This window comes from Rhea americana, unplaced genomic scaffold (genome assembly GCF_003343005.1).
Source record: "Rhea americana isolate MKP2758 unplaced genomic scaffold, rheAme1 scaffold_357, whole genome shotgun sequence".
In the NCBI taxonomy this organism is placed as follows: domain Eukaryota; kingdom Metazoa; phylum Chordata; class Aves; order Rheiformes; family Rheidae; genus Rhea; species Rhea americana.
In genome coordinates, this window is record NW_028186487.1 from 151,817 (window position 1) to 168,176 (window position 16,360).

A 16,360-nucleotide genomic window follows, 5' to 3' on the forward strand; every position below is an offset into this window, starting at 1 on the left:
CGCAGGCAACGGCCGCCGCGTCCCCGCACCTCGCGCACAGCCCTCCCGCCGCCATCTTCGCTCCCCTCTCACGTGACCCGCCGCGCGGAGCGGGTGCTCCCTCCCCCTCCCGCCGTCGGCGTCACGTGGCGGAGCCGCCGCTCCGCCTCCCGGTGTCCCCCCCCCACACACACCCCCCCCCTCCCGCGGCGCGTTTGGTCATGTGACGGGCGCCAGCGGCAAGATGGCGGCGTCCTGCGAGGTGAGCGCGGGGCGGGCGGCGGCAGGAGGCTGCGGCCTCTCGGCGAGCCCCGGGCTGAGCTGCCGAGCGGGGCCCAGGGAGGGGGGGCGTCGCCGCGGGGAAGGGCGGAACGGAGCGGAGCGGGAGCCCGCGGGGGACAGGAGGAGCTGGGGAAGGGGAAGCTAGACCCGAAACGGCCAGAAAACACTCAAAATTGTTGGGAGCTGGGAGCGAGAGGCCCCTTTCCGTGCGCGAGGAGGCGGAATGCGCTGAGTTTCCCTCGCGAGGACAGGGAGGGGGAGCTGCCGCGGGTACCGGATGAGGCGATCCGGCAGCGAGATGCATCGTGCCGCAGCTACAGGTCAGCGGCTGTCAAACGCCGCTGCGCCGAAGGGGAAAAGCTGCGTTGTGAAGGTTCCTCTCAGAGCCCCCCCGGCGGGCTGCCTGCTAGGGTGAAGCTGGCCTGTGGAGTTACTGCCCCAAGAGCTGGGCTGCAACCCTAAAGCAGCCAARCTGAGCAGGAACTCTCTTCTGTCTTTGGCCAAACTCTTCTCAAGTAAGCTTTAAGCTTTTCTTTTTTTTTCTCTCTCTTTTTTTTCCCCCAACATGCCCAGAAACAGCGAAGAGTGGGAACCACAAAACCACTGTTGGTCATATGGCCCATGCCAACTCTATTTTTGTTGACTGCGTGATTAATTCTTCTCCTTTATTTCAAAAAGCAGTTGTTATGGAAGAGAGATTACATTTGGCTTGATCTAGATGTATAGCAACAGTAAATGTAATATTATTAGGTTTGGTAATTGAGTATTTCAGGCTGTACTGATAAAGATGCCAAGAGGGAAGCTATTTAAAACTTAAAKTAAGAATTTTCAGTACAGAGATGTCATAAATAAAAATATTCTCCAGACCCACAATATAAAGGAGTTTGGCAATATGAACTGTGATAGTCAACCAGTAATAATGTTGCTAATAAAATCTGTATCAGCATTATAATCAGGTGACACCAGTCAGCACTGGGTGGAAACCAGAAACAGAATTCTGGATATAAACTGATAGCTTTCCGTGAGGGAGTTAATGTAGCTAGAAGTAATGAGAGTGGAGAGGAGAACTTGATAGGATTTTACTGCTGATCAACTTAAGGATGGGCCAGAAAATAAGTTATTCAAATTGTCCAACTGGAGATATCTTATCAGCATACAGTAGGCAGGATAGAGAGGGTTATATGCACCTGGGTCAGCCATTCTATTACCAATAGAAATATGAAAAACTAATATCTTCGAAGAACTCAAGGGAGGTGTTAGTATTATGTCTTTGGCTTATGTATAGCTACAATATAATATCAAATCACAGATAAGGAGCAATACGTATTACCAGAAAACTATAAATCCTGGTGAGAATTGCACAATATTGAGAGCGTCCGCAATACTTTGAGAGATAAGATTTAACTTAACGTAATAGAATCATTGCATGTTTGGCTGATAATATCAACCATTTATCTTATAGTCCAAAGGTTTAAGGGAATGATTAGTTTGTGATGCAGCTGTCAGTGGCTGTGAGACTCGATCCTGAGAAGGTGAAGTGATGTAAATCCAGTCAAAGTAAATAAGACATGGGAGCAAGGGAATATAGGAAGCAATTACAGCTTTATGTCATGATAAAGGACGTGTTACRAAGTTTACTTATTGTTGAAGAAGGTCAAGAAAATGGTGCGTAACTACTAGCAGTTAGCTAAATAAATCATTTCTATAAGGTGATGATGCATTTTGGGGATGAGTCCCAAATAAATGTTGGGTTTGCTAATCTTTTCAGAAGTCATTAATGACAGACTAACACTAAGAACATTGCGAGTCAGTAGAGATGCAGGCTCTATGTAAAAGAGAGATGCACAGCTCTCATTTGCAGTTGAGATAGCTGGAATCAAAGAGAGGCTGTGACATGACATAAGTTAAGGAGAAACAGAAGCCAGTATCTTTCCTTAGAGATGAACATGAATAAATCAATCTAATTTACTAAGCTACACAATGGTTAATCTGTATTGCTACAACATAYAGAATATTGCCAATATATCAAGATGGATATAAACTTGTGATAAAAATTTTGGCTGATCCTTTCTCTATCTTTTTTTCATTTGGCTATGTGTTGCCATTAATAGTTTGCCCATGGCTATCAGTTTAAACTGAGCTTAAGAACAACACAGCTGTGTGGAAGCTTTACTTTTTCTAGCAGTTGCTTTAATTGTTTGTTCTTTTTTTAATAGGAATTGCAGTAGGATGAAAGGGAATTCTTACTGATGGATCACTGTTGAGAATATTTGGGACTCGTAAGAAAGATTTTGAAAGCTTGCGCCACGTCGGACTGGAATCATGTTAAACAAGCCAGTGCTGGTGGAATCCCTGATCGTGTTCATCATTGTTCTGTGCGTGCACATGGTGGTGTGGGACCGGTATTCCTGGTGTGCTATAGCTCTTGCTGTCCAGGCTTTTTATGTCCAATTCAAATGGGACCACCTGCTCCAGCTGGGTGGGGCTGTATTCCAGTTTCGTACAGCAGCGAACAGTGGCCTCCTACCAGCTAGCATGGTCATCCCCTTGTTGGGGATAGTGATGAAAGAGAGATGCAAGTCTGCTGGCATCGTATACTTCGAACGTTTTGGCTTAGTTGTAGCTTCCACTGGCATGTTGGTTGCTCTCTTTCTGTCTGTAATAGCGGTTGGCATCACGAAACCTGTGCCAACCAACACTTGCATACTTACTGGTATCGCTGGCAGTATAATTATCTATACCATGAAGCACTCTTTGACAGTTTCAGAAGTGATAGAGGTCCTAGAAGTGCTGCTAATTTTTGTCTACCTCAGTATGATCTTGCTCTACTTGTTGCCTCGATGTTTTACTCCTGGAGAAGCATTGTTAGTTCTTGAGGGTATAAGTTTTGTGCTCAATCAGCTCATTAAACGCTCGCTGAACGTAGTTGAGAGCAGAGGTGATCCCATAGACTTTTTCCTTCTGGTGGCAGTTGTTGGAGTTGTTCTTCTTGGGATTTTTTTCACTGTTCTCTTCATTTTCATGGATTCGGGTACCTGGATCTCCTCCATGTTTTTCCACATGATGACAGCAGTATTAGGCCTAGGAGTCATCATGCCTTGGCTTTACCGGCTGATTCAGAAGAATCCTTTGTTCTGGCTACTCCAGTTTCTATTTCAGACGCAGACAAGAGTTTACCTTATTGTATATTGGACAATGTTGGCTGCTTCAGCATGTGTTGTGGTTTTCTACCAGAATGCTAAAAGATCATCTGAATCTAAAAAACACCAGGCCTCAACCATAACCAGGAAATACTTCCATTTCATTGTTGTAGCTACTTATGTCCCTGGACTGATCTATGACCGCCAGCTTCTCTACATTGCTGCAGTATTGTGTCTGGCAGTGTTTATCTTCTTGGAGTACATTCGATACTTTAGGATCAAACCATTTGGCCAAACCCTTAGGCATTTACTGTCTCTCTTCTTGGATGAACGAGACAGCGGACCTCTGATCTTGACTCATATTTATCTTCTTCTTGGCATGTCCCTCCCAGTGTGGTTGTTTCCAAGACCTTGTGCTCCTAAAGGTATCTTGTCTGGGGCAGGAGCGTTAGTCCCCTATTCTGGCGTACTGGCAGTAGGGGTAGGAGACACGATGGCTTCAGTTTTTGGCAGTACCCTGGGGGAAATCAAATGGCCAGGAACAAAGAAGACCTTTGAAGGGACAATGACAGCTATTTTTGCTCAGATCATTGCTGTGGCTCTTATTCTGATCTTTGACAGCAGTGTGAATTTGAACTCTAGCTATGCCTGGATTCTGGGGTCTGTGAGCTTAGTTTCTCTTTTGGAAGCTTATACTACCCAAATAGATAATCTGCTGTTGCCTCTCTACCTCCAGATAATGTTAATGGCTTAGAACCGTTTCCAGAAACAAAGGTTTCTCCCTTTCTAGAGAAAAGTGGTAATAGAATATGCACCGTATTGAAAGTTCAAAACCTATCTAAATGCTACATTTGGCACAGCAGGTAAAATTGTTAAACAGAAATGGAAAAGCACTATTTAAAATAAAGGCTTTGTTTTGGTCTCCTGTTTTTTCCCCGTTTAAAACGGCGAGAGTTGTTTTATCTCCTCACAGGAACACAAACACTGTTATTAATTTGATTACTAAACCACAAACACTATTTTTAAGTCTCTTCTGGGTATCCAGAGGCAGAGAGAGTAAAGGGGGGAAAAAAGAGGTAAGTCAAGTAGAGGAAAAAAATAATCAAACCTTTCTTATTTTGCTACCTCTGCAGTGCGTAAGAGCCAGTTTATAAAACTTTTCTACTATACTGAGTCCTGCCATCCTGGTATTATTGCATTTCTATATAAGCACTATTCAAGGCTTTTATCRTGATAGTGGTCGCTACCTACTCCACAGTGACTAGGACTGTCCTAATGCATCCAGTTACCATCAACAAAAGCCGTATCATTGCAATGCATTAGTGTGACTTCAAATACAGTAGCTCTAGGACTAAGCTTTTCAGAGGGGGGTGGGAATGTTGGAGAATGCAGGAGACTTTATTCCAGACAATACTGACAAGAGTCTGCAGTTTAGCTCTGTAGGTTTATGTAACAAGAAAAACGTTTTACCTTTTCAAGATTTTGATCTCTGAATTCAYTTGGAGCACTATTTAGTAGAAGGGAAAAATCTAAGCAAACTCACTGAAAAATTATTTGCACATTAAATGAGGGCAGAAAGTATGTTAAAGTCAGCATAATTCTCTAGTACTACTACAGTTCTCCACTTCCAACATTTTTTTCAGCTTAAATTGCCATGAAGTAGTTTTCCAGTTGGCTGTGTAATCAAAAATCATTTATGAGGACATTTCTGTTGATAAATTGAGTACAGCCACCTAGTTCTGTCAATTTAAAATTACAGCTACTCTTCCATGGCAATATATATATATATATATATTTAAACACTTCTATCTTGAGAATCACTTCTTGCCAGCTATTCAATTAGAACAGTGTGTAACCTCCTATGTTCCCTGCTTTTTTCCATTTCCCTGGGAAAWACCTAAGAAATTTGCATTCCAGGATTCCTGTTTGAAGGATGGAGTTAAGTTCTGGCAATAGTTATTCATATAGAGGGATGACAATASACTTTTCCCTAAAGTTTAATTCAAGTCCAAGATACCTTATACAGTCCTCTCATGCAGCTGTAACTGTAAGACTATGTGGGTGAGAATTAGACCAAGGGGTGGGGTAAAACAAGTGCTCTGGGCCAGCAGAAAGAGCCAGCAAAACTGGTCCAAGAATCTAACACAGATTGCACTTGTCCCTGGAACAAGCCAGGACTTGAATAGCTGAGAGGCAGCATTGCCCAATCTCCCTCTTGCCTGGGTGGGACTCTTGAGATTTGATGTTGCTTTTCCTGAGAATTTCAAAAATAATTCAACCATGGTTTTARTAATAAGTAATAGACTTTCAGATACTCTTACTAGGGAACCAGACTCAGTAATTGCACAGGACAGTTTTCCTTCACACATAACCATAAGTCCTGCAAATTCAGTCTAGAGTTTTTGGTTTTCTTTACATACTTGCAGCAGAAATTTTTGTAAGTGGCAGGTAGTGGTACATATAATCAGAGGACAAACATTACTCAGCAGAAAGGTGCTATTCTAAGAGATTAACTTCTCCAGTAGAAAGAAACCTATTCTGCGTTGCCCAGCAAAGCCCAAAGGGATGAAAGGAAACTTCTTGCTAAAAAACAAACTTAATTTGGCTATTTCATGTCAGACAAATACTAGAGGCAGACAATATACTCTTGAAAAGAACAAGTCAACAAGAACTGGAGCCTTGCTTCCAAACCAATTTCCTTTGACAGAGAATATAAGATTAAAAAAAAAAGGGGGGGGGGGGTATTTTTAAATCCATTCTGCAGTCAGCAGAGCAAGATTAATCTAATCTAACTGGGCACTGACAGGTCTGGCTTAGTTTTCTTTATRTCATTTCTAAAAACAACTTAAAAGTTTTGGATTTTATTCTATTTGTGCAATTTTGGTTTTTTGCATCAAGCTTAAAGTAAAACTTAMATTTAACTAGAAAAAAAGGAAATGAAGTATTACAGTTCTTAATCTCCTTAATACATTTCAGACTGCATTTATACAGATTTTGATTGCTAGGTTAAGAGAAATCTGGATCAGCGTTTATCCAAAATGTCTAAGGAAAAAAAAAGGGGGGGTTTAAATGTAAAGATTAGTCCTAGACTATCTTGGCAGTGCATTCCTTGGTGTTAGAGTTGAACTGATCCACAATAYGTGAACTGTTTATCAAACAGTTCAGCCATAAAAGTTAATTATTGATCAGCCATATGACTGCTGTCCAGCCTTTCTGCTGTCTTGGTACCCACTTGCATACAGTTTTCTTGCTACTTCAGTCTCCATTGGAAACAAGGTGTTGCCTGCAGCTTTATTCTTCTTTAAATCCCTGTTCTTTTCTTCCCAAGACTGCATGTTGTCTTATTCTTTAAGAGCATGATTTCAAAATATTCAATTGATACTAAGCACTCAGAAAGTAAAACGGGGGGGAAGGAAATGTTTAGGAGATGAAGTACCTCATCTGCTGACTTCTGTCTTGGTTTTGCTCTATTAGTTTGGCTGGCCACAGAAATTTGCTGAGGGGGAACTTAACTCGTGACTACATGAGAGTGCTTAAAAGTATTAATGACAGCATTTCATTTCTACAATCTTTCTTCCTTCTCCACATTCCCTACATTCTCTTCTKTAGTTTATCGGTACATAATGCAGCACTTCCAAGCTGTTACAGATCTGGCATCTCTAAAATACCCTGAGAGCTATTGAGAGAGATACCATCTACTGCAATTTCTTAAAAATGTTGCATGTGCTCTGCTGAGCTGAACTAAATCATGTTGTCAGCTATAATACATTTGAGAACATAAAAAGCATGTAGCCAAAGAGCAGCAACTCTCCATGTACGTATTAGGTGTTTAAAAAATAACTAATGATGCATTTTGCATCATTTGTACCAGGTAGAGCATACTCCCACAGGTTTGACTCCTATGATACAGGCTCATTTAGTTAGAAATGGCAAMCACCGTAGTTTAGCTAGTCAGTGACAACACCAATAAATGGCTAAGTAACAAATCAAAGGAGGGTTGAATGTTACAGCAGCTACAGGCACATCTACACCGTCTTTGGCAAGAAAATACAAGCTGACTCTGCCAAGGCTCTGAGCAGTCTTGAGATTACAACACTGTAGTTAGTGCACTGATGAGTCCAGGCTCATAACTCAGGGTTGCACCAGCACACCAGTGCCAATRTAATTAAATCTATGTGGCTTCTGTTTGGTTTAAGATACAGGCATGAGCTTGCCACCAATGTAATTTATGTAACATTCTTTGGGTTTCATCTCCTATAGGTTTGTTTTTGTTGAGATTTTTGGGCTAGTACTTGGTCTTGTGCATGTTTAGAGTCAAAAGCAGTTGTCATGTATCTTTGCTCTGGGCTAGTATATTGGGAGAAGGTTCACAATCACAGAAGGGTTGAGGTTGGAAGGGACCTCATCTAGATCATCTAGCCCCCCCGCTCAAGCAGGGTCACCTAGAGCATGTTTCCAAGGATGTTTCCATGGAACTATAACATCATGGTTCCATGATGTCCTCCTCAGAGAAGATATGAATGAATAGAAAATGAGGATTTCCATTTCTTTTATTTAAATGTTATGAGTTCCTGAATTTGTCTTCAGAACTTCAGCATGAATCCTTAAGATCTGTAATATTTTTAATTAACAAGGTAGAGTTATTTGTGCAATTTGGCCAGAAGTAGTCAGAAGAATGATTATGCAAGTAGACTCCCTGCTGCATTTTGCCTACAATAGGATTGTTTTTAGTTAGCACCAAGCAGCAAGACAGATCTAGGGCTAAAGGTCAGCTAGCTTCACAATATAGATTCACCTATGTTGCTGGGATAAACTCGACAAGTACACACAAGACATAAGCTCCGGACTAAACTAAACTAGAAGAAAATACTAAGTGTCTTCAAGAAGTATTTCTTCTTAACTGGTCCCACAGTCAAGGTGCAATGGTCTTTACAGGTCTGTTCTCCAGACTGAAGAAGTTTCTTTACCAAAAGAACTGGGAGACTATTGTCAGTGCTAGTAGGGCTCATGCTGTCTAACGTGGATGCTGTCTAATGTGGCGTATTCAGCTGTCTGAAGATGCCTCTTCCTGAGCAGAGGATAAAATGAATCTTGAGAGCTGATCTACAGAAAGTTATAGTTTAAGGGGACAGGAACAAGTGATTAGAAAGGAATATTGATCAAATATTTGACTCCAGAAACACTAGTTTCAGGTGTAGAGTGATGGAAAAGGCAGTTCAGGAGTTGGCTGCAGCCTACAAAGTAAAGAAGAGTTAAAAACAAAACTTCAGAGGCTATTCCAGTTCCAATGTGAAATCAATACTAACTTAGGTACTACTGACAGAAACTTGCCCCCGGGGCAGGATCCAGTACAGACAATGCCTGGCTAGCAAGGGTAAAAAGCAGACATTTAGAACTCTCCAGTTTGAACATKACAAACTAAGTAGTTCTGTCTTCCCAGCACTCAGCTGTTTTAATTAGGAGGCACCCCAAGGCATGTAACTGATTGCATAGTCTTATGAGACAAAAAACACTGAATTTTAAATGTGGGATTTTTTTCCCTAGCCCCACCTGCTTATTGCATATGACCTAGATAAATCATTAAAAACACCAAGATTTGACAAGTTAAAAAGTTTAGCTAATAAAAGCTTTTAAGGAACGTGCTTCTCATTCTTTGTTTTCTTAAATTTTGTTCTGCTCCCAAGAAACCATTGCCTGTTGTTCTGCAATTGGGTATTGCAAGTGAGGGTTTGTTTTTTTTTTTAATCACTGGTTGAAATCAAGCAGATCCAGCTGTACAACACTAGGGAATGCCAATCAGTGGAGACAGTACTCATCTCTCCTGAGAAGGTGCTGAGAGCTGTAGGGAGCCATACTTGCTCCTGAACTAGAAAAATCTTAGGACTAGTACTGCAATTGGGCTGATAGAAAATTTGAGTTTATACTCAGAGATCGTACTGGGAAGCTAATCAGCATTTATTTAAACAAAGCTTTGGCCAGCATAGCCCTACCTAATACAGAGAACAACTTCCTGCATGTATTGACAGCGTTGTGCTGCTGGTGTGACATGCAAGAAAACCAGGAATGGTTTATCTTGGCTATTACATTGAAAAGGCTCTAGTTTCCTCAGCTACCTGTTACAAAAGTGACCTTACCAGTTCTCTTTGCTCCAGCTGGTGTCTTTGGCTTCCATCACGTGGAAGGTGAAGGCATGGCGAGAAAATTCTGACCTGTTCTGTTCACTCTTATGGACAACTTCACCATGGATAAGAATAAGCCCACCTGTTTGAAAGAAGTCTATTGTGTTTTTGTTTTGTTTCCAAAAATTCAGGGCTACCTTTAAAAATGATGATCAACATAAGGGAAACTCCAAGTTGGGAGGTCTTATTTTAGAAGGGGGGGTTACCTTTACTTATAGGCACAGGTATGAATTGGTTGTCGTCATAGGTCAGCTCTGACCCTACAAACTGCACACGCGTTGAGGTACCTGGTGGGGCACGGACCATTCTCCGGGTAATACCGCCTGAAATCCACAGAACAAACATGCACAAAAATTTAAAAGCTAACTAGATTTTACATAGCTGTGGAACATCTGCAATTTCTCTTGGCACTGATTGGAACCTTATTACTGTGGTTTATTCCATTCTTTCCTTAGTATTTTTTTTTCTCATTAAGCAAAGATTTAGAGTATTCCAGCTGTGGCAGAAAGTGATGCAGCTGCCTTTTGTTTGCCTTCCTGGCTCGTTCTGGACATTGCAACACAGGCCTGCAGCAACACACATGGTCATACACTCGTGCAAGGCCAACCTTTGGTCCATTTTTCCATTCTATAACAGCATAAATTGCAATCTGAGTGCAGTTGACTCCAAAATTTATGAGTGTCTTAAAATATTAAGAGCAGTGTGAGCAAACGCTTAGGTGAGCAACAGTTTGAAGCTAAGAAGTATGCCCTATAGATAGTGAAATAAGCACAAAACTGTGCTAGTAACCCAACAGTGGTTAGAAGCATATGGCATCTTCCATCAGTCACAACAGATACTACGTGAATGATCCATGCATAGGCTGTGGAGGCTCTCTTGTTTACAGAAATTCAGACTAGTATTTGACAGTTGTGTATGGAAGAGGACTTTTATTACCCTCAAATGGACTTTAATCACCCTCAAATAGCATTATCGGGGTAAAAATGTTATTGGCCATTACTCGTGGCAACAAAAATAGGATTTTTTTTTTTTTAAGGGGATGCAACTTTGAGGAGAAACACTTTTTTTGGGGGGGGCGGGGTGCACAGGAGGGGAGAGGGTGGTTTCTCTGTTTATTCCTACTCTGGAAGGCATAAGGAAAATTACTGTTGGCATCCCAGATGAGGCTTGATCAACATGTTCAAGGCTGCAGTGAAAACCTGTGGAAGGAGCATTAACATAGATACCAAGGGACTGTTTCACTGCAGGAAGAAAGTGGTTGGTAGTTTAAGACCTTAATTTCATAAAGGTCTTAAATCTCAGTGGCCTGGCAAGGCAAGAGTCCAAATCTCTCAGAAGGCAGCTACGGAAAAGATTCACAAGCAGTTTTAATGAACTTTAACATACAGATTCTAGAATAACTAAAAATTCAGGAAGTTGCTGTCTTTCCTTGCCCTGGTGCCTTAGATTCTTTGTTTCTAGGCCAGGTTTCAAGTTAAAATTTAGCACAGTGTCAGTCACGTATACTATCAAAGTTGTTTTGTTTTTAAATCAAAAACATTTTTTTTTAATATTGAGCTCTTCTCATGGACTAGTGGCCAAGAGCAAAATGAGGCAGATAATTGTCTGCTGAATAACGTGATTGTAGATTTGACAACAGCACAGTGCAAAATACCTTGTAATAAATAAAGGTGCCATTTCAGCAAACAAAAAGGCACTCTGCTTCTAGAGATACCATCTGATGCAGATAACCCATTACAATCCACATTAYTTTCCACCCTTAAGTAAAAAAGGAGAGTGCATTTCATAGCATACACCAAAACAGCATAAATCTTACTGGTGTGAGAGCCAGGAATGAACCATAAACAGCCATTCTCCTGCATGGCATCCTCCAGCGCAATCCAGAAGCCCAGGACCCTGCCTAGGGGCTCTGTGTATAGAAATGTGGCATCCTGGTGTGGAGTCACTGGAACAAAAGATATCGGTTACTGTCTTTGGAAGCCTGCAGAACTCAAAGCTGCCAGAAGGACTGCACGCTTGCTTCTCATCTAGCATACGCATTAAAGCCATATACTATAATACCACCTTTCAACCTGCTGCAATTGTAAAATCAGCCTTCTGGCCATGTCACACATGATGTAGAAATACTTCTGGAAAGTAGATGCCCTCTCCTATAATTCTTGATTCAGGACACTAAAAACCCCCTCAAACTCTATTCCGATTCTGCCCCCCTCCTTTCCCGATGAAATATTATCTGCAGTGTCATACAGAGATAATGTGAAACTCACCTTCACCACCAATGCCAGGTTGCTGCAAGAATAAGAAAATGTCTGTGAAGAAAAKAGTTTCACAGCTTCCCAAATAAAACAGTGTCTTATTTCTTGAGTGACAAGGAGACTTGAATTACTGTACCTTGAAGATGTACATGCTTTGCACAATTACTGGTCTCTCAAGGCCTAGTTTTCTTGCCAGATCCTTAAAAACAAAACAAAAAACCTCCAAAYTTTCCAGAATTTACATGTTTGTTGGGTTTTTTGCACACTACATTATTCTTTGAAAATATTTAGATTTTCTTTTACAGACAAAAGTGACTCTACTTTGGAGTCTAGAATATTAAAGTCAACTCTCCTATTATTTTTTTTTCCAGGCAGCWGTGGGAAATAGTAACAGCTTACCTGCACCTTGGTGGAGTGAGTGATTTGCTTGAAGACTGGATCGTAAGCATGTAAAGCTAAGGGGAAAAAAAAAAACTCAGACTGAAGATTTCATTAACAGAAGGGAATTTAGATGCTGTCTATGAGCAACATAAGTCACAACCAGAAACTTTCAGCCCTCCCATTAATGGATGTTATATATGTGAATTATCATCATGTCTAAGGTGATCTGATGCTTGCAGATTTGAACAATCTTCCTTAGAGACCAAAAACCTAATCATTCACTGGCAGCAAACTGCAGATATATAAGAAATAGTGTATAGCTAAGAGTGAAAAAGATCCAAGTATTATGTGATTAAATATCACATTATACAAAATTGTAACATGATTATTACTATAAATGACCCCAAGGCAGAAGGGTGATAGTATCTCAATTTACTCTTTGTAAAAACACAGTTCTTGGTTATCTACAACAACAAGATTATAAACTCTGCGAAGAAGAGCCAGGGGTCACCCTCAGTTCCCTTAGGCAGAGAACCACAACCGGCAGTGCAGCACTGTTTGTGCACGTAAACTTGCTGTACTCTAACCCTGGCCAAAATTTAAGGTAAACCCCTCAAATTCTGGTTCACACTCAGCTATGATAAAACTTGCAGCTAGAACAGTGTACTTATTCCAGCAGGGGCTGCTACAGAGCAAGGGAAGAAGCCAGATTCTAGTAAAAGGAGTAATTACAGGAAAAATAAGTCAAGAGGAGCCTTGAAGGGTTAAGCAGGCATCTGCAGTTGTTTACACTTCCCCTGGGGTAAAGCTGAAGTGTAACAGAATGGCAGGAGGGTTGCGGGAAGATGATTTTCTGCTTAAGAATGTCGCTCYCTTGAGAAGACCACAGAAATTAGAACTCTCAGTACTGACTTCTCAAATTCAGTGAAGTAAAATCTGGACAAAGTTCATGTGATTAGAGATGTACTGAATCCTGCTTGCATTTTCCATGTATTGTTTGAAAAGGGATGAAAATGCATGTTCAGTAGCTGAGAAAGAGGAAATAAGTCATAAACTGACACCTGGAAAAGTAAAGAAACTGTTGGCAACACCAAAGGAGGTAAGAGAGTGTTGGCAACACACTAGAGTACAGGACATGGAAGACAGTTTGAAGTATACTGAATGTGAACAGTCTTAGRCAGTAAATTTGTTAGATCAGTCTCTTAAGTAAGATACACAAGGACTGAAGTCCAAACTTCTGCATGTCAGTGACTCTGTGCTATGCATAACTGAAAAACCTCYTAGAATTACTTTCTGAAGAGGGATTTGATGAAAACTTTGAGATCTTTTGACTCCAGAGGGTGAGAGCTCTGCAGTTCTCTCAGCATGGAGAGAATTGCAGAGATAGTGGTAGAAGCACATGGGAAAAAACAAAAACTGACATGTACAGAAATTGAGTTGAAGAACTTAATGCAGAAACCCAGACCAAACCAACATGGGGTTGCAAAGAAAGAAGTTATGTCACCTTAATAGCAAAAGGGGATGATTTTTGCAATATTGCATGCAGTGGTCCTGATGGAGCACAATGAGAAGCAGCAGAACACAGAGGAAGTCAGATATGTAGCAAGGAAGTTTTAAACTTAAATGACCAAAATTATTCATAATAGGTAGGTCTGGAGAAATCCTCATTTCTGAAAACTATATCTCTTATCACCCCCATCAAAACACCACTATTTCAACCTACCGTGGCCAATCTTGCTGATAGATTTCTCCTTTGGAATGAGAAAGTTACCTAAGAAACAAAATAAGAATTTAACRGGGTATGCAAAGCAAGAATAGTCCACAGAGCTGAAACTCTTCCCTGTCTCTTCCCTCAGCCTTCTCCTATCCCTTCACTGCACCTACTACGGATAACTTAGGTTGGAACTTACCTTTCTCATCCAAAATGCCTTTCTCAAAGAAGAATCTAATCTTGTCTCCACTGGTTAGGAAATAATCTGAGCTACCCTGCCAGGAATAAGAGCCCAGTAAAGACAATATCCTTATAAATGCATGCACAAACCTTCCCATTAGAGATTTACTTACCTGCATCTTTTTCCCATCAAGCCGCCACAGAAACAAAGCAGAAATCAATCCTATAAGACTTTCCACGGTATTAAGTTTCTTGGCACTAATTAGCGCTTTACAAGAATGATGCATGCACGTGGGCTACTCATGTTTTTCTTTTGCCAGTTGTCACTCTTACAGAGAACAAGTTATTTTCCACGGCTGTGTGTAGAACAAATGCAGCACAACTATCTGCAAGAGCTGCTACGCTGTCAGGAGCAATTGTTGCAGCTGAGAGCACAGCAGAGCCACATCGGTGGTCTTCTCTTTCACCCTCTGATAGGACCACCACCACTCTGAGAAGCTAGTTTCAAACATGTTGTCTTCTACCAGCTCATCCATCCCAGGAGTTTGCCTTTTCCCTTTCCTCCTCCAGAACTAACAGGGGCAGCCTTGCCCTTGCCGGTACCTGCGCCTGGAGCTGCTCCTTCTCTTTGGTGGAGAACTCCGTGCGGCAGTGCGGCGGCACTTCCATCTCGGCTATAACTCTCTGAATCTGATTCCTCATGCTGTCACACTCCTCCGCTGTGAAGAAATGCTCCAGCACAAGGAAGCCATCCTCGTGGAACTGGAAGAGAGCACTGGAGTTCAGAGGGAGATGGGGCAACTGCGCTCCTCCAGGGTCTTTGGAGAAAGTAGTAAAAAGCAAGAGAATACATTTCTGGCCTTTCACTGTGCCTCAGCTTATTGTAAAAATATCTCAACTTCATCTCTGCACCAGGACACTAGGTAGTAGATAAAATAGACACCTTGCTCTTCAGACTATGTATTTGATGAAGGTGTGATTACACTTTCAGTTGCTCTAGTCCAACACTAACCTATGTACAACTGGTATGTTTKCTCTTTATGGTTTCATCCATTAAGGAGCGTTTCAGTGTTGTCTTAATCTTTTATTTCAAAAGGGGTTTCTACTGCATAAAAATAATTCATTCACAGGCTCAGRTTTCATACAGTTAAGAACAACATTATTTCAACTCCTCAGTCTAACAGGCTGCTGAAACCAGAGAAGATACAATTGCTAGTATCTTTGTGGCTTATAGATATCTTTTCTAAAAGAAACATGACTAGCAACAATTAAACTGTAAACTCAGCTAAAATTAACAGAGCAGTCATACCTGGATTCTAAATTAGAAAAAGACTCATCTACAAGCTGGAAAAAAGTTATTTTCTTTTAAGTAAAAATCCCTTGGTGATTTCTCATGGTTGACTACACAGTCCCTTATAAAAGCAAGTGAACTGTGTTGACACTACTATTTCTTTATATAGAATACCTTAGAGATTATCCTTTGATAGGCAGATTTCAGCTTCCGGGATGAGAGCTAAGCAGGAAAAACAGAAGCGCAAGAGAGGGAAGTTCTTCAGAGCGTTCTGCAAGACAAGCTGCCCCCTCAGAAAAGTTCATAGCCCCAACAGGGTCCTCACATACTCAAATATAATACAAGAAGCTGAGAAGAACATAAAGCCTTTGTGAAGCAGATCTTTGCTAGATCTATTCATTGGTTAAGTAGTAGTGGCCATGTCTTACAAGTACAGTGACTGACCTGCCCTACAAACACCCAGGGTGTAATTCCTCGGTCTCTTCTCTTACCTTTTGGATCAGATTCGCAGTTACAAAAGCCATCAGAGGCAGACGCTCCCAGTAGCCCACCAGCAGCACCGCAAACCCGCCAAGGCTCTGCAGAGCTGACTCCCCGCCTCTTCACGTGACCCTTCTAGCAGCATGTGATAAGAGCAAGCACTGAGCAGGGGAACTGCTGCATGGCTGGAGGAGCTGCCTCTTGAGGAATTTTGTTCCTGACTCCAGCCAGTTGCTCCTGGTAGGGACACTTAGGGCTGCAGAGCTTCACTTCAGCTCCTGGTACAACTCCAGCATCACAAAAACATTCTCAAGTTTATGTCATGCAATCACAAACTTGATTCATTCCTCAACTCTAAGGAGAAATTGCTGTTCTATAACCCAGGTAAGAAACTAGAATAGTTAAGTCACATACACAGCAGTAGAATAAACTAAAAYAAGGTTGCTAAAATAAGATGCAAGTATGATGGGGGAAACAAACAC

The 16,360-nt window shown here is 41.4% G+C and overlaps 3 protein-coding genes across 7 annotated transcripts in view; 1 reads left to right on the forward strand and 2 right to left on the reverse strand.

Annotated features, from left to right (window-relative positions):
- NUP188 (nucleoporin 188) overlaps positions 1–102 on the reverse strand; it is a 29,472-nt gene extending 29,370 nt beyond the window's left edge. The window contains exon 1 of the mRNA XM_085312049.1: positions 30–102. Coding sequence (XP_085168175.1) covers positions 30–55 — 26 coding nt within the window. The 5' untranslated portion in view covers positions 56–102. The remainder of the gene's footprint in view (positions 1–29) is intronic.
- An 83-nt stretch (positions 103–185) lies between these two features.
- Positions 186–16,360, forward strand: part of DOLK (dolichol kinase) — a 40,270-nt gene continuing 24,095 nt past the window's right edge. For 2 of the 4 annotated variants that reach the window (XR_014896717.1, XR_014896716.1), the window contains exons 1-2: positions 186–241; positions 12,207–16,262. Coding sequence is in view for 2 of the 4 variants with exons in the window: in XM_085312057.1 (XP_085168183.1) it covers positions 2,584–4,155 (1,572 nt within the window). In the remaining 2 variants the exon portion in view is untranslated. Of the gene's footprint in view, positions 242–724; positions 777–2,477; positions 4,335–12,206; positions 16,263–16,360 lie in introns of those variants that run through there. The other 2 variants (XM_085312057.1, XM_085312058.1) reach the window with 2 other exon arrangements.
- Positions 7,934–15,968, reverse strand: PHYHD1 (phytanoyl-CoA dioxygenase domain containing 1). 2 transcript variants are annotated; one of them, XM_085312059.1, is made up of 12 exons: positions 15,890–15,922; positions 15,573–15,620; positions 14,711–14,869; positions 14,127–14,202; positions 13,940–13,987; positions 12,235–12,290; positions 11,972–12,034; positions 11,848–11,869; positions 11,397–11,525; positions 9,787–9,903; positions 9,536–9,662; positions 7,934–8,635 (listed from the first exon to the last, which is right to left on the reverse strand). In XM_085312059.1, the coding sequence occupies exons 1-12, from the start codon at positions 15,920–15,922 to the stop codon at positions 8,590–8,592; spliced, it is 924 nt and encodes a 307-aa protein (XP_085168185.1). In that variant the 3' UTR covers positions 7,934–8,589. The 2 variants fall into 2 exon arrangements, with proteins under 2 accessions (XP_085168185.1, XP_085168186.1); XM_085312060.1 differs by lacking the exon at positions 15,573–15,620 and having other exon boundaries at positions 15,890–15,968.